This window comes from Scleropages formosus, chromosome 15, assembly GCF_900964775.1.
Source record: "Scleropages formosus chromosome 15, fSclFor1.1, whole genome shotgun sequence".
Lineage (NCBI taxonomy): Eukaryota > Metazoa > Chordata > Actinopteri > Osteoglossiformes > Osteoglossidae > Scleropages > Scleropages formosus.
Genome location: NC_041820.1, coordinates 26942631 through 26965738, shown reverse-complemented (window position 1 = coordinate 26965738; position 23108 = coordinate 26942631). Strand labels below are relative to the sequence as shown.

General features: G+C 48.7%; 1 protein-coding gene across 2 annotated transcripts in view; it reads right to left on the bottom strand.

Annotated features, from left to right (window-relative positions):
* The window catches only part of ttll5 (tubulin tyrosine ligase-like family, member 5), an 83721-nt gene that overhangs the window by 46925 nt on the left and 13688 nt on the right, over positions 1-23108 (bottom strand). For both annotated transcript variants that reach the window (XM_029258312.1, XM_029258313.1), the window contains 14 exons: positions 16049-16130; positions 13997-14058; positions 11590-11681; positions 9327-9428; positions 9018-9109; positions 7801-7863; positions 7058-7090; positions 6837-6970; positions 6056-6302; positions 4748-4865; positions 3988-4134; positions 3406-3500; positions 3087-3238; positions 745-1113 (listed from right to left, as the gene is read on the bottom strand). In XM_029258312.1, coding sequence (XP_029114145.1) covers positions 745-1113; positions 3087-3238; positions 3406-3500; positions 3988-4134; positions 4748-4865; positions 6056-6302; positions 6837-6970; positions 7058-7090; positions 7801-7863; positions 9018-9109; positions 9327-9428; positions 11590-11681; positions 13997-14058; positions 16049-16130 — 1788 coding nt within the window. The remainder of the gene's footprint in view (positions 1-744; positions 1114-3086; positions 3239-3405; positions 3501-3987; positions 4135-4747; positions 4866-6055; positions 6303-6836; positions 6971-7057; positions 7091-7800; positions 7864-9017; positions 9110-9326; positions 9429-11589; positions 11682-13996; positions 14059-16048; positions 16131-23108) is intronic.

The window sequence follows — 23108 nt, the reverse complement described above, 5'->3', positions numbered from 1 at the left end:
CTTGTGTCCTGTGTTGCTGGGTTAGGCTCTGGTTCGCCGTGACCCTGCTCAGTACAAGTGGTTTCAGACAGTGTGTGTGTGTGTGTGTGTGTGTGTGTGTGTGTGTGTGTGTGTGTGTGTGTGAGAGTGAGAGTAAATACATAAATCAGTAAGACAGGTGTTTATTATCATTATCAAGTATTATGTACTGTACATAACTGTATGCGCTATACATTTATACGACTGGCTGCGCAGTAGGTTTACAGCAGCACCACCACAAATACGTGAGCAACACGTTGCGCTACGACGTCACTGCTCGATAAGAATTTTTCAGCTCCATCATAATCTTATGGGACCACTGTCGTATATGCAGTCATTCGTTAAGTGGCGCATAACTGTACTGTAAGCCAGGAGGCATAACATGCAGTACAACTGCTGCACCTGGACAGTGATTTATACGCATCATGTTGTCAAAGACCTTGAGTGACTCTGACTGCAGCGTAATGAGCCGTGTCCTCTCCCATGCATTCCACATACCCACCGCATAGCATTTTCATCCATGCCTCACTTTATGAGGGTCTGGGTTCGAATACTCTGTACTGACACACGGGGGGGGGGGGGGGGGGGGGGGGAACGGGAGTACAAGCACATTTGCGACTGCTCCTCAAGTGAGCTACTCATAAAAGCATCTACTCTCAGAGCACACGGAGCAGTCTGCTGATAACCACAGGAACCCGAAGAGTTGCTATGCGACAGCATCATTACCTTGTCGAAAGGAGGTGGGCCGGGAAAGCTTCTGGCTGTAGATCTGGACAGCGCTGGGCACAGATGAGACGGCTGTGGAGGCAGGAGGCGTGAAACAAGTGTGCACTGGTCTAAGGGGTTCGGGGGCTGGAGGGGCCGGTACGGTGGCAGGACCAAGGCAAGCAGTGACATTGCCGCTTTGCTGGAGCCCGGGTGGGCCTGGAAGCGGGCAGTGCTGCAGCTGAATATGGGCATAGTCCAAGGCAGTGGGGTATCCCATGGAATGCTGAGAGGACAATGTAAGGAGCTCAGGGGTAGCAGGTCTGATGGTGCTCAGCGAGGGATCCAAGGCGCTACACTCCCCCATGGCCTGCTGCGCATCTCCAGAAGCTGTGGGGCAGAAAACAAGCCAGGTCCCTATTATCTATTGCAAAGCTTAACAATTCCCGAGCTTTCATGCAGAGGGGTGGATCAGAGAGTTCGAAGGAGACCCGTCACCTACGCGGCTTCCATAAGGAACGCTTGAGAAGCGAAATCCTATTCCAAACCCGTTTCGACCCAGGGTGATATTCCAGGGTGAGGAGAGGAACAAAAACAAAGCCTGGACTCCGAAAACCCTGGACAGCACGAGGACACCTTTCACTGTGGTCCTGTTTCATCACCTCCTAAAACAGCTCCCACCGAAGGGAAATTTAAAAACAACTGCAGGTCACTCGGTTTAATAGCATCAGTGATAATAACAGATGTTGCTGGAACTGCCTCGCGACCAAGCCGCCATTTGTTTGAAATCTGACTGGGAGTAACCTTGTCCACAGGATGGGGTGAGGAGTGTGGGCGTGCGTCTCCAGCCAGGACGCACCCAACCGAGTGGACTAGAGGGAAGAGAATCAAGTGACTGCTTTCCTCTTTCACCAAAACATCCCATAAATCACACACTTCACCGTGTCGAGAAAATCTCCCCCGTATTTAAGATTACTGGCATGAAATATACAGTGCACTGAACAATAGATGTAATATGAAAATTGAAAAATTAAATATATATATATACACACGTGTGTGTGTGTATAACAGTATCCAAAGCAAAAACTCAGAAATATCACTAAACATTCCATTGAGAAGGCTGAGGTTACAGTGAAATTATTAATAAAAATAATCAGAAAAACACAACTACATTTGCACTAAATTTGTTGGCAAAAATTAAAATGAACAGGCCAGAGTGAAACATACATATTATTGTTGGGTAAGAAAGTCCAAGGGCAGTGATGAAAATCCAGAATTAGATTATAAGCGCTCCCTGCTATCCCACCAGGATTATCCCACAATATAAAGTGGGAAAAACATGAGGTGTAAAAGAGGCTCTCTGGGTGCAGACTGTTCAACAAAGAATCTGGCAGAGAGTAAAAAAGAAAGCTCACAACTGGAAGCCTTTCAAGTTTGAAAATGAGAATCATGGAGCAGATTTATACCAAACGTAAAATCCTGTGGCTTCGTGGAACTAATAGAAGTCATATGGGGAGTACAGTACCAGCACTGGTTTGGGTTGGATATGGAGGTCGGGGTCACAAGACCACAAAAGCAAAATGTTTATTTGCTGCTGTTGCAGGATTCTGCCCGTAACGGTTGAGTACATTTCGGGGATGAGAAAGTGCAAAAGCGACAGCTCCCAGCGAACCTGCATCAACAAATGACGACAGACAGTGACAGCGCTGCAATTCCAAATCCAAAGGTGGGGGGGATGAAAACAAGTTCGGGAAATGGTTCAATCGAAAAAATATCGAAAAATCATCACCGGTATTAATGGAGGAAAGGGAAGTCAAACACGGCACGATTTTTCGGCTATTTGTGTCCAAAAAAAAATGATCGTGTTACATTTACATTTATTTCTTTAGCAGACACTTTTGTCCAAAGCGACACACACCTTATTCACCGCGGTGACTTACACTGCTAGATACACTACTTACAATGGGTCACTCATCCATACATCAGTGGAACACACACACTCTCTCTGTCACTCACACACTACGGGTGAACCTCAACAGCATGTCTTTGGACCGTGGGAGGAAACCAGAGCACCCGGAGGAAACCCACGCGGGTACGGGGAGAACATGCAAACTCCACAGACTGAGCGGGGATCGAACCCACGTCCTCTCGCCCCACCCAGGCGCCGTAAGACAGCAGCGCTACAGCGTGTTACTTCAGTTGTAAAGCACGTCATTCAAGCTATCCCTAACAGCGCACCCATGGCATTGCACATTGAATAAAGACGCATGGAGGCAGGGTCGAGAATGGAAGCCACCCCTTTCCGTTGCAGACTTTCTTCTCACGGATCCCGAGTAAGCGTAAAGCATCCGAGTCCCGCTCACCCTGCCGGCTTGTGCCCTCCACGGTCCGCTGCGAAGTTCTGCCGCTGCTGGCAACCCCGCTTTTGGCGTTAGTGCACCCCGTCCCGAGGAAAACGCTGGCCGATTTGTTTTTGTGCGTGTAGAATGTGAGAACTTCCTCGAGATCACTCTCGCTGCAAAAGAGGACGAAAAGAAAAAACGTGATATTACCCGTGAAACTAATTTGTAGAGCAAACCAAAGAGACGTGCGGATCGCTGCGTAGGATGAATTAACTTTGCTGCACTGAAGGTAAAAGGTGCAGGAAACTTAAATAGAGAAGGAACAGGCAGGCCTCATAACCTGGCTTCCTCGACAAACTCCTGGAACACATCTGGGTTGACGCAGCGCTCCTCCTCTGCGAGCCGTTCCATCTTCTTAACCATCTGCTCCGTCTCCTGAGAAAGAGAAACAAGGCTTGCTCCAGCCGTACGGCCCCATCCAGCTGGAGGCCCCCAGTGCGGAGCCAACTGGAGCTGAGCAACTACTCCTCCGGAACGCGAGCTCCCGAACACGGACGTGTTCTTGACACGACACGCCACCAAGTTACACCTGGCGCCACCTTACTTAAGTGGCCCTGAAAGGAACGTCTTGCACCTTCCGCCCTATTTGGGCCTCGGTTCAAATGCCCCGTCTGATATTCATTAGCGTTCGATTGTTCTGCATCTACTCAAACGTACAAGTGCGTATTACAGTAAACTTCAAGTCATTCTGACTCAATCTGGGCTTTGAGACCTCGGAAGAGTCGAGACCATCCGACTGAAAATACGGGAACTGTTGGAAAGTACCGGAAATAGGGGGAGAAAACAACGAAAGGTCGAAATTGGGACGAAGGAGCAGCAGTAGCAGCACTAGAATGCTGTTGGATTGATGGATGTGTGCAACCTTGTTGTAGCAATGGATGAACTCGCCAAGCTGATGAGACAGGATGCGGCGACGGTCGGCAAGGGGCAGCCGCCGACTGGGGAGCGCCACGCGCAGGTCCTGCTGGAGATTGCTGGCTGCCCGCTTCAGGAAACGGACCACCAGCTCCTGAGGACACACAGAACACCAGGTTTGGGCGACAGCTCTTCACCGGACCATCTGGAAAGGAAGGACTCTGCCCCTTGCGTTCAGGACCTCTTCACGGGTGTCCATCAGGCAAAGGAAAGCTTACAAAGGGAAAACCGTCCTTCCTTGTCCTTGGTGCTTCCGAACCCAACAGGTTTACGTTTGACACCCTGGCCTCTGCTTAAAAAAAAAAAAAAATCCTTCTATTTGTAAATAGAATTTCCAAATGAAACTGTTCTGAATTCAGACTTTGGGTTTCCATAACGGTCATATCACTGCAAGACATGTTATGATTATGATTTATTCTCCCCACCAGTCCAGTAGATAACATTTGCCATTCCAATGTGACGAGAGCACTATTTCCAATTAAACCAAAGCAAACGTAAGCACACATTTATTACTTTCCTCTCAAGCTAGACATGTTTCCAGTGCTTCATGCATGTCAGTGTTTTTTTTTTTTTTTTTTTTTTAATATTTCAGTAGGATGCACTGCGAACAATGTGTGGGGAAAACGGAGGAATTCAGATAACTGGGAGAGAGGGGTCTGTTTTGTCGATCCATTAGTTTCAGAGTACAATTTGATTTAAACAGTTACCATTTGGTCATCGTCTCTCTCTGGCCAGGCTGAACTGCCGTTTCCCCTGCTCTCTGCCAGCAGTCTCATCTGAACCCGGTGGAGGTAGGAGGAGAAAGCCATGCGGGCCTGGACTTTACTGCAGACAGAGAGAGACAGAGGGAGGGAGGGAGGGAGGGAAGGAAGGAAAGAGGGAGTAAGCAGACAGGCAAGGAGGGAGTAAAGGGTGGTGCAAAAAAAGATAGAGGATAGAGGGGAGTTAAGATCAGAAGTGTGATGAGACGGAGGAAGAGCACGGGGTGGGGAGGCAGAAGGGGCGAGAGAGAAGAACAGGGTCGTGTCAACAGTTTTTCAGACCTGCCCTTCCGTTGCCGTCCCATCCCGCCCTACTCATGCGGCTGCTAACGCTAGCCACTTCTCCGGCCGGACACTGCCGAAGCGTGAAGGAAAGACCTGTAACATCACGAAAGACATCAAGCTTCCCAGATAAGGCGAACATCTTAACGCACGAGACACGAGAGCGGGCTCCACGAAGTGCCGAACCCAGCGCCGCCGCTCTCAGATCAGATCTGGAGATGCGTTTTGACAAGTCGAGCGTGGGGGCAATGTATGCTGTTTGTTATTTCAGGCATCTTGCGCGAGACGGAAAGCGCACAGGTTTGTATCGGTTTCGGGCAGTGATGGAATGACGGATTGTTTTCCATGTCCTGAGCAAACCTGAAGCGGGGGGGGGGGGGGGGGGATGTCAAGCACAAACAATGATATACTGTACTATAATTGCCCTATAAAGGTCCCTCCACAACGCTGGCAAGAAAAATGGAATTCCTAAATTCCTACAAACTCAGACTTGTTATTATAATTCTGACTCTTCAATTAGAATTTCAGACATATATTAAAATCAAACAAAGACTCTGCCCTCCTATTATGTGGCATTCATTAGTATCAATGCAAATATGATTGCTTTTTTCAAAACAAGGGAGGAGGCACCATCCAAACCCTTCAGAAAATCTTTACGAAAACAAAGAAACAGGCAGCTTGACTCCTACAGTGAACAGGCTGGTTATGGCATCAACAAAGGCATCACAAGGTTTGCATGCTCTGAAGTGTGCCATTTGGGCTTACAATGTGAAGCCCTTCTCCAAGCAGCAAAGCACTGCTCTGGACGGATAACACGCTCCAGGAAGAAGAGCAAGCGGGGACTGAGCCAGAGTGGTTTATGAAACTGGACGTTTGGCCCACAAGGTCCTGCTCAAGTCTAGGCCATAGCTGACAAGAGGGGTGAATGATGGGAGAGCAGTAATGTGTCTGCTGCCTGTGGTTGTCACTGACCTAAGGTTCCAGCCTTGCTGCAGCATCTGGAGGAGGTTGACCCTAGGCTTGAGTGGCGAGGGGCTGGGACTTCTGCGTGGGGTGATCTCTTGCGGGGCCTGTTTGTGGGGGGCTGCTGCGCAAGCATTCACTTGGGCCATCCTCCTGATGGAAAGGGGCAGAGAGCCACTCTTCTCCTCTTCCTCTTCCAGTTCCTCACTGTCCTCCTCACTGGTGATCTCTGTGATGGAGGTCTCGGGTCTTCCGCCTGGGGAAGGGAGCGTGTTTCGGATGCTTAGCCCAAAATCAGGAGTAAGACACAGAAAAATCACAGAGCTAGACCACAGCTCAGGGTGGCGAAGTTATGACAACCAGCAGAACTCTTCCAACAGCAGCCAAGAAGCCTCCGAGCAAAGCAAGACGTGTGTACATTCAACTAACCGTTCACAAGGATCAAGAGAACAAACAGGGCAGTTCCAGACAATTCTACCGCTATTCTAGAGGCCATAACTACAGCCAGTGGGCAAAGTGGTAAAGTTTCCTTCGGCCTTGATGACCATGACTATCATAACCGTATTCACTCAAACTCAGGCCATAACCAAACACGTGTTGGGTCCCTCCAAAACAAAGTGGGCAAAACTGAGCAAAAACTACCTACAGGTAGGTGAAAATGACATCATCTCTTTATCTGGCGACAGTCAGCATAGAAAGGTGCAGCACTGGCAGGTAGGGAGGGTAAAGAAGGAAGTCCGAAGTAGCTCGAGCTACAAGTGCGAGAAAGGACTGTGGGAACGTGAAGCACCTCCTTTCTTCTTTCTGACAGCTGATCGTTGGGCAGCCTGCAGTCTCCTCCGCTTCCGTGCTTCCAAGGAGGGCAGCTTCCGTTCATACCGAGCCAGGTGCAAAGCCTGGAAGCCATTCGAACTGCTCCCGTTCCTGTTGCGAAGGGCGGTACGCAACTGAGAACGGAGGCTCGCCAGAAGACCTAAGCCACGATGCTGAACGGAGACGTGAGATACTCACCGCAATTTCAAGGACACAGATGATTTCCCTGACCTGAGGAGAAAGGGGGAGAAATGGAACAACCTTCAGAGTAAATTTCAAAATCCCACTCCCATATCGCATATTGTGAAACCCTGACGTGACGGTGCAGGAAACTCATAAAGACGGAGCCCTGTCAACTCCGGCAGCTTCTGCCTGAGCGGTACGTCACCGGAGAGAGACAGTCAAAGTTTCCCCAGGAAACACAGCATCACCGTTTTATTTCTACTGACATTGGAACTTTTTTTTTCCAGAACTCCCTTCATAGGGACACTGCTGTCCCAGAAAGATTACATACAACCAACATTGAGTGCTGCTTCAAAGTATGTGAACCCCGTAGGGATGGCCATTATTCTCACATTAAAATATTACAGTAAATTGATAAAATCTGAACCTGAAATCTCAAAATACACTGATAAAATGACTAAATGATTATGATTTACAAATCTGACTACTGACCTATTTGATTTAACCAACGCAACTTGGGCTTCACTTATTTTTACAGCTGCGCTACTTCGACACGCGGATTTGGCCTTTACACACCTATTATGTCAGATAACAAAGATTGTCATTTCGTGGTAAAACTCAGGGACACGAGGCCTTCGCACACTTCCAAGCGTCACCGCATATATCTAAACAGCTGTTATCGAGTGGCTGAGGAAGGGGACAGTTGGGATTCCCGAAGCTCCACGAAACCCCTGCTGATCTACCCTAGCAGTGCTTACCTCTCTGGGAAGAGCCTGGTAGCCAGCATGCAGTTCATCGACGTTTTATACTCCAGATAACCACTGTGGAAAGGGGGGGGGGGGGGGGATATAAATCAAGATGTGACATAATCTCTACGTGCTGGGAGTCATTTCCGATTTTCCCGATTTCCACACGAACGACTCCTGTCTGAGGACGATGGGGTTCTTGTCACCGCGGAGGGACCCCTACCGCGATCCCCCCCCCTGCCAGCAGCCGCCACGACGCACGCTCCCTCTCAGTCCCCTCCCCGGCTCCTTCCAAGAATGCTGCGTAACACACCGAGGAACCAAATCCCCAATACAAACAGAACTATAAAGCCAATCAAGCAGTAAATCCCTCATCAGGGCCCTGGAACGCCAGCGCTGAGGGCTGATTTCCCCCAAGACGCCATGCGCGGCCCCAGTTCTTGCGCAACTGCTATGGGTTTTCCGCCTTGCTTGCAAATGCGGATAAATATTTTCATCATCGTGAAAGCAGTGAGGGCGCTCTCCTGTCGTGCCAATAAAAATTATCAGTTACAAGGCCTATTCGGGATGACACAATAGTTGTGCGCATGCAGCGCATACGACAGAAGATTTACGGAGAAGAGTTTTTTTTTTTCCCCCTGCCGTTGTTCAGCGCTCTTTTCTAGCCTGTCAAGATACAATCAGCCCTCGAGCTTTATGGCATCTGCATTTTTCACTGACACTTTCCTCCAAACTCCAAAGAGCTGTTCAAGTCACAGTAAACACAAGTATGTTTCAGAATGTAAATGTCGAAGCGCGGTCTGTCCAATACCACGGCTTTTGCCGGCACTCGTGACACGAGTAGCTGCCTATAGAATTAATGGGGAAAAAGGCATAGGTGATCATGAAAGGTAGCGTAATGCAAGTTTATGGAGCAGTGAGGAGATCAGGAGAGAAGTGGGTCCAAAAGAGAGGTGTTCTGAGACGCTTCTCGAATTCTGAAAGGGATTCAGCAGCTGTGAGGGACAAAGGGAGATCAGCAGACCAAGCGAGATCCTAAAGATTTTTAGTTTTGCACCTGTCAAGTGCGGGACCACAATGCTCTAAACAAAACAACTCCAACGGTAAAGGCGGCACAGTGGCGCAGCGGCTCCGCCCGCTATCACATCCCGCGGTTACATCCCTCCCCAAAAGCCCTCCTCTTTCCCTTTCCGCTGATATGGCCTGACCCGTGCTTCTGCAACTCTCACCTGTAGAGCTCCCAGGTCTCCGGAGTGGGGAATATGCGGATGAAGCCGCCTCGTCTTTCGTTCTCTTCCTTGATTTTCCTCAGGACCTTCAGCTGAAGGGGGAAAGACGAGAGAGTAGCTTTGACCGCACTTCTCAGCGGTGCGATACAGGGAAGGCAGCACCAATAACGCAAGCCGTTCTTTATTCTCAGGGACAGGGGATGCTGGGCCGCACCAACATACTCTGTGCTTCGGGCCCAAGGGGTCCTGCTTGTCGGACCCTTCGCCGCTATTCAGACGACGACGGCGGCGGCGGCAAAGTCTTCTCACCTCTTCTGCAGTGAGGCCCAGGGTGCTGTCCCCGTCTTTCCCCGCAACCTTGTCCTTTGTTCCGCTGGGGTCCACATCACTGGCTGACACAGGTCGCTGCCGCTGGGAGGTGGGCAAAATACCGCATTATAATGCTGCTCTGCCTCAAGGCCGCTCGTACACATCTCTACCTCACGTGTATACCTTAGAACGTTTTTACCGCCCGCCAAACATTTCGAGGGTCCCGGAAAGCCATCCGACTGGGGCTTCAATCTGTTGACCCACTGAACGTTCCCGCCCTCCGACCGGACAATTCCAGACCGTCGCCCGGAGGAACCAGCTGGCACCGGGGAGCAGGAGCAGCTCAGCTGGATGCGCGGGGCCCGGCAGCCAAGCGGTTATTCCCGATTAAGATCGTTTTTGCGTGCGAACCCCGGCCGGCCACCCAAAAACTGCGTGGGTGGAACTTTCAGCTGCATTAATGCAAAACTTTCCACAAAATTCCCAGGGTTCAAAATTACAGTTAGGTGCTTATTTGCGAGGGTAGAGGCTCCCATGATCGGCTTGTTGAGTTATATTCCCCCGGAGAGCTATATAATATTCAATGCCCCCCCAAGAAAAAACCGTGTGCTCAGTAAATGGCATATTTTACATCTCCAGTGGCATTCCAGCTCTCCTTTCGACATGCACTATGACAGACGACAGAGAGCTTTGGCACACAGGTCTGGACCAGCCTCAGGGCTTGGAACCAAGACGCAAGCTCCACCCCAAGCATCACGCAGCCTATTGTTTCCAGTTTGTCGAACTGGCTTTGGGGGAATGTGTCGTGAAATGATCCTCAAGTGCCAGGAGTGGGAGCGGCAGGCAGTTTCTCCCTGGGATCCCCGCAGGCCCCACACCGAGAGCGTGAGCGCTACCAACAGGGCTCATTAGTCACTGCTGCGTCGGACCCCTCGGCAGCATATTAACTTGACGGCAAACAAAAAACTTAGAGCCCGCGTGAGCTGGGACTGACTCTCGCTGCGCCCCTGTTCCAAACGCCAACGCGTTTCTTCGAACCCTTGTTCCACGACGGTTACGATGCGGGAACCTTGCGGAAACGGGAAGAGCGGCAGCATCCCAAGGACAGGATTCCACGTGTCAAAGGAAATACTTCGAACTGAACATCCCATCCCGGTGTTTTCTATTATTTTGCTGCGATGCGACACGAGCCCCGCTTTCCCACGAGAAAATTAAAACAATGGAGCGTCTTCCTTACCCGTGACACGACGAACGAGCATCGCGAGGCATGGGGGGGGAGCCACGGATTAAAGCTCAGTTTTACTTTGCCCAGATAGGAAGTCAGGAGAACTCACCGTTTTGGTGTTGAAAGTGCCTGGAAAAGGTCGCCGAAGAAGCACGGGTGCGAGACAAAAAAAAAAAAAAAAAAAAAAAGAGGGACGTCGCCGACTAACGAAAACGTTCGCCGGCGCCAGGGAACAAGCAGCAAACACGTGTACACGCTCGCTCGTGTCATCGACTTGGACCCCCACCAGCACTCCGGGCTACACGCACAAACCAACATAAAAACTTGAAACACACGCCAGCATAATCCAAGAGTAAGGCGCACGCATGGGCGCGCGCACGGTCGCGCGGAAACAAAAGCACGTAAAGCAACAAACTAGGACCGAGAGACAGAAATCCACAAACAAATCAAGACACCCACAGACTCAGTTTAGGCATTCGCGCATTAAGCAACAAATAAAAATAATAAAAGATGGGGGGGGATGAACATACTCAGAGGCTTATACACACACACTCCAAAACACCCGGTTCTGTTAACACGCCGTTATACGGGCCCTCGGCACACCCAGAGAGCCGGGGTGGAGCACAAAGCATGCCATTCGATAATGATCCCCAGCGCATCGGTAGTTCAGCGCTGCAGGCCAAGAGCATCAGCTGCTGTGGCACCATTAAGCAACCAGGGCCTAGCGAGAGCATTAGTCACTTGATTAAAAATGATAAAATAATAATTCACAGAGCGCTGCGCTGACGGGATGATGTCACCACAGCGCTGTAATTGCATTAGCGGTTGTTTTTCACGAGGGCCCTTTTCCATGACAGCGAGGTCCCAGCTGCGGAGCAGCACATCTCGCAGTAAGCGGGGACAGGGCCAGCGTGAGGAAACACCGCCGCCGAAGCCAGCGAAGGTGAACAAATCTGCCTCGTTAGCGCTCCCTCCCCTCGGATCCTCGCTCGGCGCGTTGACGGGGGGGTGGGTGGGGGGGGGCGGATTTGTTCTTACTTGGGGTTTGTAGGTCTGGAACCTTGAGCTCGGGTCAAGCGCGTAGCGGCCGGGTCGGGTCTGGCGCAGCAACGGGTCTTGGCAAACAAAGCCTGGGGGGGGGGGGGGATAAAAAAAAAAAAAAAGTGAACAGCTGTCATCTCATTTGTTTAAAACAAATCGCAAAGGCCCCTACGCAGTACAGCTGCTTGATATGCTTCAACAAACGCATAATTAAAAGGCATCCGTCACGGCGACTGACAGACAGAGTCCCAGGGTAAAATACACGGTCCCTGATCCAGACCCATCAGGTAGGACATCAAGCTGTCGTCGTGCACACATGTGAACGTCCAATTATTACAAACACACTTGATGGGTTACTGACAGTTTAACGTGGTGGAGGGGGGGCAGGCAGAATACTGCCATTATGTACAGAGCTGGGATGCAGCCCAAGTGTTATCAGCCTGAAGCGCCAGCGCTTCTTTGGTGAATAATACATGGGGTATGTTTTACACGCCACTGCTCATTTTCTCGCGGCCGACACTAATGCGCCGCTCCAAAGATAACCGGCAATTTACGATTCCCTCATTTGACATAATGACCGTTCGAGCCGGGAATTCAAGCCATATGTCGGAGGGAAAGGCACCTCGCGTCGCCACTCCCTTCGTAACGAGTTACGCAGAAGGCGCTGCTTTGCGAGCGCAGCTACGGCTCCCTTCTACCCCGATACGCGCCATAAAGGCTGGAGTTCGAATTTAGCGCCGCGTTAGTGAGTTCTCTTGCAGGAGATGAGGATAAACGGAGGGAATTTACAAGGAGTTTAGGATTTCTAGAGGGGGGCGCGGCGGTGCAGCGGGTTGGACCGGGTCCTGCTCTCCGGTGGGTCTGGGGTTCGAGTCCCGCTTGGGGTGCCTTGCAGTGGACTGGCGTCCCGTCCTGGGTGCGTCCCCTCCCCCTCCAGCCTTATGCCCTGAGTTGCCGGGTTAGGCTCCGGTTCCCCGCGACCCCGTATGGGACAAGCGGTTTCAGATGATGTGTGTGTGAGAAGCGATTTTAGAGCTCGGGCTCCAGCCTCTGAACAAATCGCATGGTGCACAAGCGCTGCGATGGAGATGCTGGTGAAGCGGAGGCAAAGTTGTGATTTTTTTAAAAAAAAAAAAATAAAAAAATAAATAAATAAAAAAAAAGAACACAATTCTGTTCAGGTACAGACCTGTGTGCTCATTTCTAAATACTTCATACAGCAGAAAGAAGCGAGGTCTGCTACCTGAGATGGAAGAAGTGACAGACCCAAGAAAAAAAAAAAACACCCCAGCAATTACAGTGTTCTGCATTTCTGTTGTGTAAACAGTGTTAATCTTCGCCACAGGCTACAAATGTTTTTCTGCGCACGCATGCCAAGGATTGCTCCGGATTAATAAATTAGGGATCTCGTTTCCCTTGCACCCGAATCAAGCGAGCAGAGTTAAACAAAAAAAAAGGAATCCATCCTGAGTTCACTGTTCACTCCGAGTCCTCTAATGAAAGTTAATAACATTTGCGGTTTTGCAACTGCCCAATTATCCAATTGCATAGCTCTCTAACTAACCTCAATGCACAATGTTTAATAAATAGTTGACTTGAAAGCGTAGAACAATAGTTGACTGTCTCCGTGACAAAAAGAGCTGTCGGGCAGCAGATGGGCCAGTCGGGGGCACTTTCCTTCGGAGCGCAGCTTTGCAGGGTAGGACTTGATAAATGGGAGACACTCGGGTGAAAAATTAATGCTGTCCAACCTGCTGGGGACAAAAGCACAAGGGTGTTGAGTTTCTAGCTCCAGCGCAAGTCCTCTCCAGGGCCGCCCCGATCCCCGCGACAGGAGCGAGCAGTATGTTACCGGGTCGGCTCGGCTTCGCCTGGAGGTCCACCCGAGACAGCACGACGCTCGTGGGGTTCAAGGACGTGGGAAAAACCAGCACGTGTGTGTGTGGCGCTCCCGACACAATCGCGAGATCATCGATGTACGGCTCCGCAGATAAACCGGGACGATAACGGCAGGACGGTCACGCGACAATGATACGAAGCACATATCGAAATTAACACTGCCGTTCAAATTGTTCCGCTCGTATAAAGGAGGACTGCCTATTCGGAGGACATAGACAAGGTAACTTCCGCATTTCAAGGGGCTTTACCATGTTCCTACTTAACAATAGCCTTTCGGATGAGAGGCTGTTTAGTTCCGAAGACTCCGCGGCCCTTTTACGAGCAGACATGAGGTCAACAAGTCGTCTGCAGTTAGGGACGATCGGCCCCGCTGGGCATCCGCGTGCCGCCGGGTCACGGAAACCCCATCCCCGACTACTGGGGCAACTCCCAAAACCCCAAAATGAGTCCCCTCCCAAAGCCAGCTCATTAAGCCAGCATTAATTTTGCAAAGGGCAGAACTCACCCACAAGAGAAAACATGTCTGAAATCATGCTGGCTTTGATCTTCAGGTCCAGAGGCGCATCACTGCAAACAGAAGACAAAACCAGACACAAACTTTATCCTGAGAACCTGTAGCACGATTCCAGCACGGCGCTCACCAGGTTACATAGGACAGATGCTACAGCCTCATGGACACTAAGTTTTTTCATAAGCTAAAGATGACACAACACGTTTACATTTCATATACAGACACTGATATTTTTTAATTAGCAGACACTTTTGTCCAAAGCAACTTCCAATGAACTCTATGTAGTGTTACCAGCCCACACACCTTATTCACTGCAGTGACTTACACTGCTAGATACACTACTTATGCTGGGTCACTCATCCATACATTAGTGGTACACACACACTCTCTCTCTCTCTCTCTGTCACTCACACACTATGGGGGAACCCAAACAGCATGTCTTTGGAGTGTGAGAGGAAACCAGAGCACCCGGAGGAAACCCACACAGACACGGGGAGAACATGCAAACTCCACACAGACTGAGCGGGGATCGAACCCACGTCCTCCCGCACCACCCAGACGCTCTGAGACAGCAGCAGTACTCGTTGTGCCACCCACTGCTGGAAGTTTAATAAGGGTTAAATTTAGATCAGGCAACGGTTACTAGCAGCATTAAAATTGCATAACATTTTAGCATAATGCCAAAGGTAAAAATAGGCAGGAATACTGCCCGGGTTCCATCAATCACATCCATTCCACTCGCACTCGTGTTACTAGATAAAGGGTCTTTTCATACAGAAAGGCACAAGACGAGCACTGTGCGAGGACTGATCTCATGGGTGCCAGTCATAGGTCTGAGTCCTAAGAACACAACTCCATACAACAAATTCACTAAAAATCCACACATTCTGAGAGTGGAATATAGCGAACTGCGCCGCGCAAACAAAATACATTTATTCATACAACTGGCAGTAAACAGCCAATTTGGGGCTGCAATTCACAAAGCTGCTTTAAATGCTGGGAGAGCATTAATGAGACATTAATGGTTCCATAAACCCTTTTAAAGGGCCATGGACTACCAATTAATTTTATTAGCCAATAGCTGATTGTTTCCATATTCTAACAGATTATAAATGCACAGCCTGTTCTCCTACTTACAAATACAGCGGTCAATTACAGGGATAAAGTAAACCCAACTGTCACATTTTATCCACTGAATTTACTGAGCTGGATAAAAATGTCTGCTTTTTCTTCAAGTCGATAATGGCCTGGATGCATAAGGCCAGCTGAGTAGCTTTTATTAGCATAATGAAGTGAAAATCCTGAAACTCCCCGTTTCCTCACACGCAATATTCCCAAATCTATATTTAAAACTACACTAGAGATCGGTTATGTGTTTTTAAAGCAGAACAGCGTTTCCTTTAAAACAAGCTTCACTCATTCCTACACGTCTGAAGAGCTGCACATAACCGAAATCTGGCTTTCCGCCTCATTGCCATGACTTCAGAGGAGCACAAAGTCAAAGGGAACATCTACGCTGGACACGGTTGTCTTCGTGAACCTAGTAAAAACAGAAGCAAACGGACCACTCGTTACCACTCAGGATGCCTACACCTACAAGAAGGCCAAGGCGACGGCGGAAAGTGGAAAAACAGATTCTAAGAAGGACGGTGTCTCTCATAGAAAACATGGGAAAGCTGAGCGTAGAAGTAGACCTTCTCACTTCTTCACGAAGTCCATCACTACCTCACCAACATCATGTTCAACTTTTGGTCGCTCTAGATCAGCAGGACTCCCCGTATCTACCACCCATCGTGCCCAACCCATTCTGTCATCTTACTGGAACGTTCTGCTCCTCGATATACTCATACTGCTCCTCCGTTCTTCTCTCCACTGTCTTTCTATCCCTGTCGGGATTCAAGATCCTGGATTCTGGCACTTAATTTCAGCTCTTTCCATAGGCCTCCTCCAGCGTTCATTTGACAAATTCATCTCTTTAACTACGTCCTGCTTTCTTTTTCACTGCCCTGCAAACGTAAGGTCTAGGGCTGACCTGGCATCACTTACCAGGCCAAAGACGGGGAGAGGTTTACTTCCAGGAGCCAGGGCTTCAGGTTGGAGTCAATGAGGACATCAAAGCCATAGAGCTCTGTGGGGAGACACAGTGTCAAACGTGGACGGACAGGGAGGGATCGTTGACGTTCGGTCCTGAAATCTTTCACAGTACAATACCAAAGACGTGATGTTGGAGAATGAGAGAGGGAGGGATGACAGTATAGTAACATGCGGGTGGTGAGAAGACGAGGCTCTTGTCTTGTTCCAATTGTTCTGACGGGGATGGTGGGTGGGACTGGAGAGGCATCTCATGACCCGTTTTTAAGGCTTTTCAATAGCAAATAAATCACAGCGTCTTTGTCCAGAAACAAACGCTGCCTCTCACAAGCTGGTTGTTGACTGCACAGTCGATTCTGCTACTGATTATCAGCCTATTAAGGACCCCAACACTGACTCTAATTTCAGAGCACGATTTATCAAAACCAACTGCTGACGATGACAATGGGCTGTGCTGCATTGCGTTACACTTCAGCTCTGCTGTGCTCACCAGACGTCAGCAAACTTGTGGGAAATTATTAGTCACACTTTCTATAGTTTCGGTTGGAAAGCATTTTTGTTTTGGTAAAAATATTACGACGACGACGACATCTGCCAGTGTCTTGCGAAGGAACTTTCGCCCAATCAAATTTCTTCATAGGAATCATTTTCCGGCAAACACTGGCAACCAAAAGTGAGCTATTTAATCGAAACACTGATTAGAAATGGACTCAAACTGCATGAAATGCATCTAAGCAACAAAGAAAAATTAGATGTCGCACATTTTGAATGTATCCTTCATTTAAAGAGGAAGCGTTTGTGAAGACAACAAACTATTTCTACTTTTGTAAGCACCGCTGAACCCAGATTCCGGAAAGCAGCAATGTGAAGGCATTGTTTGTTAGACTTTAATTACACTAGATAATTGGCAGCTACAAGCAGCATATCATCATCATATAAAACAGAGAATGACTGCTTTGTCCATTTTGTGTTTGTTGATTTGTGGTAGCGGTGGTTGTAAAATACTTACTGAAACTAAATACAGTATTTACATTTGTTCATTTAGATGATGCTTTTCTCCAAAGCAACTTACAATGTTAAACTTGACCTTATACTTAACATACCATTACATTACTGGAGCAATTTAGGGTAAGTACCTTGCTCAAGGGTACTACAGCCAGAGATTGACCCTATAACCTTTGGATGCAAAGGCAGTAGCTCTCACCACTACAATACCAGTTGGCCCATGGTACTTGTACTTAATACTTTTACACATATCCCCTGGTATTGAAAATTTGTCCCTTAAGTACATTTCCATATTCCACAAAGGGAAAGTTATAATGCATTCCCCCCCCAAACCTAAGAATTTACCCATTTCATTCCAAAACATGCAAAACATGACAAAACTTGAATCACAATCGTCACTATCCTCCTCGTGAAATAACATTTACATTTATTTATTTAGCAGATGCTTTTCTCCAAAGCGACTTCCAGTGAACTCTATGTAGTGTTAACAGCCCACACACCTTATTCACCAAGGTGACTTACACCGCTAGATACACTACTTACACTGGGTCACTCATCCATACATCAGTGATACACACACGCTCTCTCTGTCACTCACACACTATGGGGGAACCTGAACTGCATGCCTCTGGAGAGTGGGAGGAAACCAGAGCACCCGGAGAAAACCCACACAGACACAGGGAGAACATGCGAACTCCACACGGACTGAACAGGGATTGAACTCACGTCCCCTCGCACCACCCAGACACTGATAACAAGACATTACACAAAAACGGTAGTTTGAATCAAAAGAGTAGACAATTAAACTAGGGACACGGTGCTTGGCAAAGAAAATGAGCAGCGGAGATGCGATAAGGTGAAAGCAGGGAGAGCGTGGGGTCATTTGTCCAGTGGCAGTGATTTATTCCTGCACTGGACAGAAAAATCTGAGTGCTCAGCCACTATACACAATGAAATCACAGACAACTTTGTCCACTATATCCACTGAAACATTGTCTGCTAACTGCTACTTGGGTATATTCTTGACCAAAAAGCAACCTTATTAACTATTTCAATTAAGATAACTACTGAATGTGTTGAACAGATGTTTATTCTACAGCACGAAAGACAAATGCTGTTAAACTGGGGCTGCTATTGCTGAGCTGCTTTAGAAAACTGATTGGTTTGCCTTTCGTGTGTGAGACTCTGTGTGTGTGCGCGTGCGTGCGTGTCCATGCGGTTTGTCTGCAAAAATGAGTTATTTCACACGGTGCGGAAGCTGGGGGGATGGGGAGTAATGACAGAGCTGTGCCTCGGAGCACTCTTAACAATTAAACCATCCGGTGGGAAGCGGAGAAGAGAACCGGAGGACAGAGTCACACTGTCTGCCTGGAATAGACATTCAGGCCAGGTCTCCGGAAGCTGGAAGAGATCCACATCTGCACAATCTCCAGTCGGAGGCACGTTGCAGGCGAACGGCTGCGGGAGGCCTTTGTGGGCACGGGCCTGCAAATCCTTAGTGAGCACAATTGCATTGAATTTCTTCGAATGAACACAACAATGGCAAATCCTAAAAGTAAAAAAAAAAAAAAAAAACCCAACATAATGGCACACTGCCACTGCACTTCCTCGTGGTTCACTCTTTACCATTTTTCAGCTTGCAGGAGCTCCAGCCCTGGTAAAAATGCCCAACTTGTGGGGAAAACGAGCTAATCGCTAAACGCCCTAATCTCTGCATCTCTTAACAAGCTTGAAATTAAATGGCTTACGATGAAACCTCTACATGATAACCTTGACTGACAGTCAGATGCCAAACGGGGTCATTGCGGTGACCGGGTGTACAAATGTGGGAGGTGAAGGGATTCCAGAAAAAGAAGAAACTGTTAGCAGGAACACACCAACACTATACAGACAGTCTCCGAGTTATGAACGTCCGACTTACATACAACTCGTAGTTACAAACCACTCACCGTAAACTCAACTATATTAAAAATTCGAGTTACATACGGTGATTCATAATGACAAATGGGAATTTGTTGTTATAAACAAACGCCCATTTGTTCATAATAACAAATCCATTTTTCCTAGTAACAAGGTAATTTTACACCCAGAAGAAGTGTTCCAGAACGTTTCAAAGAGAAACTACGCTTCTTCCCCAAGCAACTCTGTACATACTTCCCGTTACATTTACAATTTCACGGCTCAAGTAGCACATTAAATACTACATGTTAGAAGTAAACTGCATAAACATGTAAATACTAAATCAAACACCAAGATTAAAAAAGAAAAAAAAATATTCACCCTCTTACACAATTCATGGTACCAGTTTAAATTCGGGCAAATTACAGAACTGAATTTCTTTTTTACTATTATAAAAATATAAAATATGTTGTTGTATGTTACTGTATTTAATGTAATGATGTAAATTGCCAGGCATAAAGACACCCATTATTTTGGCCAATTTTTACTTTTAGGTGACATTTTTCATCCAGGAAGAGCGAATATTTTCTCATAAGAAATAATGGTAAAGCGAGCCCCTAAAACTGGGGCTTTATCTTACGGGGCGATTTCACGGAACGGATTAACCCCGTTAGGCGAGGGATGGGTGTACTACACTTGGAAACCCTACACTTGGAAAAAGCTTCGGGAGGATTTTCCATGTGAGAGGGACTAGTCCCAGGGAGCCCTCGCAATCCAACCTCAAAACGAGCTTTGGCACACGCCAAAACAATAAAGCCCATCGAGTGAAGCGTCTGGAGCCCTGTGTACAAACGGCTTGACCGCATTAAATGGGACGCGGGTTGCCCCCTTACCATGCAAAATCATGCCAACCCGGGTCTGCGCGGGTGGGGTGTCATGAAGCCAGCAGACACCAGGAGAAACTGCTGATTTTTTTTTTTTTGCGACTGGGGTGAAGCACCAGCCGCAAACAAGAGGAAAATCCAGCATAATACCACCTCGGCAACGACGAAAAAAGAACGGAAAAAGAACGATGGCGCGGGGGCTGGCATTTGGAAATCGACAACGGAGGGAGCACGTTTCTCCTCCTGAGGTCAAGGTCATAACATGGATGAGAAGAGCAAAAGAAAAATTAAGTCCCATCACCACGTGGAAGATACCCGTCGTATCCGGACTCACTGACCCCAACACCTCCTACTGCGTTGGGGGAAGGGGGTGGCGGTTGAATGATGACATCATTAGGGCGTGTTAGACATCAGTCAGGATTTCGAAAAACACCAGAAATCAAGCACTGATTCATGGTCTTGTATATTTTTAAATACTCATTTAAGCATTATTGATGTGAACCGAGGCCCATAAAGAGTGCATTAGTCTACAACGGAGCGTTTGCCAAAGCTCACAAACGCTCCCTGGGCTCCGGTCGGGTCGAGTCCGTCGCTTTGGACGCACAAAACCTCACCTCTGAAGGTAAAGACATGGTTCTCCTTTTACGTTTAAACAGGAAGGAAATCAGAGAGCTTCACCTTGAGTTTGTTTTCCTTAATTCTCCGGTTACCACCCGGAGAACGGCCCTTCGAAACCAGAAATTTCCCAAGCCCCCGAACCCCCCCAGTGCACCGCGGCGGTAATTACGGCTCTAACGCATGGCAATTAGGTAGAGCCTGCATTCTGACATTAACCCACGTTAATTCGTTGATTATCCTGTCCCATCCACAACCGGCCGGCACGATGAGCCGGAGCCGCGGTGGTTCGGGGAACGAACACCAGTGTTGCTCGAGCTCCAGGACTCCGTGCAAAGCTTTCAACAGACGCCCTTATTCACGATCCGGCCTGATCTCTTACAGGTTAAGGGCTTGCAGCAACCGTGAGCCAAAACAGTAGTTGCTAGGCAGAGGAGAGGCATTTTTTCCAAAGAAAAACAACCATGAATAAAATGTAACCATACTGGTGGCAGAACACTGAACTAAACTGGTCTCTGACTGCAGCATCCCATCAGTGGCACTGCAGCATCACCCGGGGCGGGGGGGGACCTCAGCAGCCCCTTGAACCGCCTGCGTCCAACAATCAGGCATCCAAGTGCTGCACATTCGTCTCCAATTAGAAGCAGATTTTGCTCGCAGGCCCACAACACCCCGCCCCGCACGCGCAGACGCAGACACACACGCTCACACACACACACACACACACACACACTCATGTGCGTGTGCCGCCCAAACCCGCCGAGACGCTGCAGACGCATTTGTTCTGCGGCTTAACAACTTAATGAGGAGCTCTGTTAATGTGGCCACAAACTATTCGCAACAGCCATTAAAAAGCAAGGGGGCGGGCCACTAATAAATAAGAATCAGGAGGCGGGGGGGGGGTTGGATTCTCTCTCGGATGGCACAGGCTACGGAGCCTGCCTTCCCACCGACAGAGACAAGGAGTCTGCACATCGAGATCCCGGCCCCGGCACCGCCCAGGGAGCGTGTGAAGAAGGGACCCGCGACGCCGCGCTGCGTGCCAGTCCTCCCAGCATCCCTCTCCACAGATAAGAGTTATTGCACTCGCATTAGGGCGCCTCTCCCTTTTTTCCCTCCAAAAAACAAACGGCGCTCTCTTCGGCAATCTTGAGCGACGCATGATATTGTTTGCTTTCCCGGGACGTGCCACTTGCAGATGGACTCGGAAGAAAACAAGCATGAAATACTGACCGGGGCTGTGGTGTCGGTACAGAAAACCTTCGACTCCGACTCCAGTGACCGAATAATTCCTTCCGATTCCACACACTGCCCAAAAGCTGCACATTATTTTGGGGGTCGACTTATCTTGGGACAGTAGGCCTAAACCTATATTACACCTCTAACTTTTGAGGGTCGACTTACACACGGGCATATATGGTACATTTAGTCGGAGTCGGTACTTCAGTAACCCAGTGATTGCTTCCGACTCCAACTCCACAGCACTGCCCAAAGTTGCACATAATTTTTTTGGGAGTCGACTTACTGCATATTACACCTATAATTTTTGGCGGTCGACTTATACGCCGGCATATACGGTACATTTAGTCGGAGTCGGTACATTTTTACCGACTCCAGTAACCCAACAATTGCTTCAGACTCCAACTCCATGACTCCGATTCCACAGCACTGTGCAAAGTTGCACATCATTTTTTTGGGAGTCGACTTACTGTATAGTACGTCTCTCATTGTTGGGGGTCAACTTATACGCCGGATCGACTTATACACCGGCATATACGGTACATTTAGTCGGAGTCGGTACATTTTTACCGACTCCAGTAACCCAGCGATTGCTTCCGACTCCACGACTCCGACTCCCCAGCACCGACACTGACAGCAACATGCCAGTAACTACAGGGACAATAAAAACAGAAAGAAAACACTACGGCATGAAAAACATAATTCATCGGTCCAAGTTTATAAAACAAATTACGTCTTCCTTAGCCAGCAGACTTGGGCCCTTCATGACAGACGGCCTGGAGCTAGAGAATACATGGGATTCGACCCCATTTCACTCGACTGAGCGCTCTTTACACAAAATGATAAACCCCACCCAAACGAAAGATCGACGCTGCAACTCATTAACCATCGAATGAATAGAAACAGGCGTGGGGTCTGGTAAAACACATCTCGGCAATAACATCTTTTAATCAGGTCCCCCCCACGGGGAGGTCCATTAATCACACGGCAAAGTGCACACGGGTGGTACCCCCCCCCTCCCCCCCGCCACACACATAAACACACAGCGATTTCTCCCAAAGAAGCTTTCAAACAAATCTCCGCCGCCGCTTTTATGTCTTCCCACTTCAGAGGACGAGTGGCGGTAACGGATTCCGTTACCCCCGGCCCCTTTCGGTGGGGAATGCAAGGAGCGCGGCGCAAATCCCATTTGAGCGCAGTAAACAGTATGCTGAGATACACCAAACGTACAGGAATAATTTGCTGCACGTTGAAATAACAATGTGCTCCCCGCTCCTAAATTGCCTCCTTGCACGGGGGATGAAATTGTATGTAAATACAGAACAAAGGGCCCCATTTTACAGGAGCCCGAGCCGTTTCTCCTGCTCATGCAA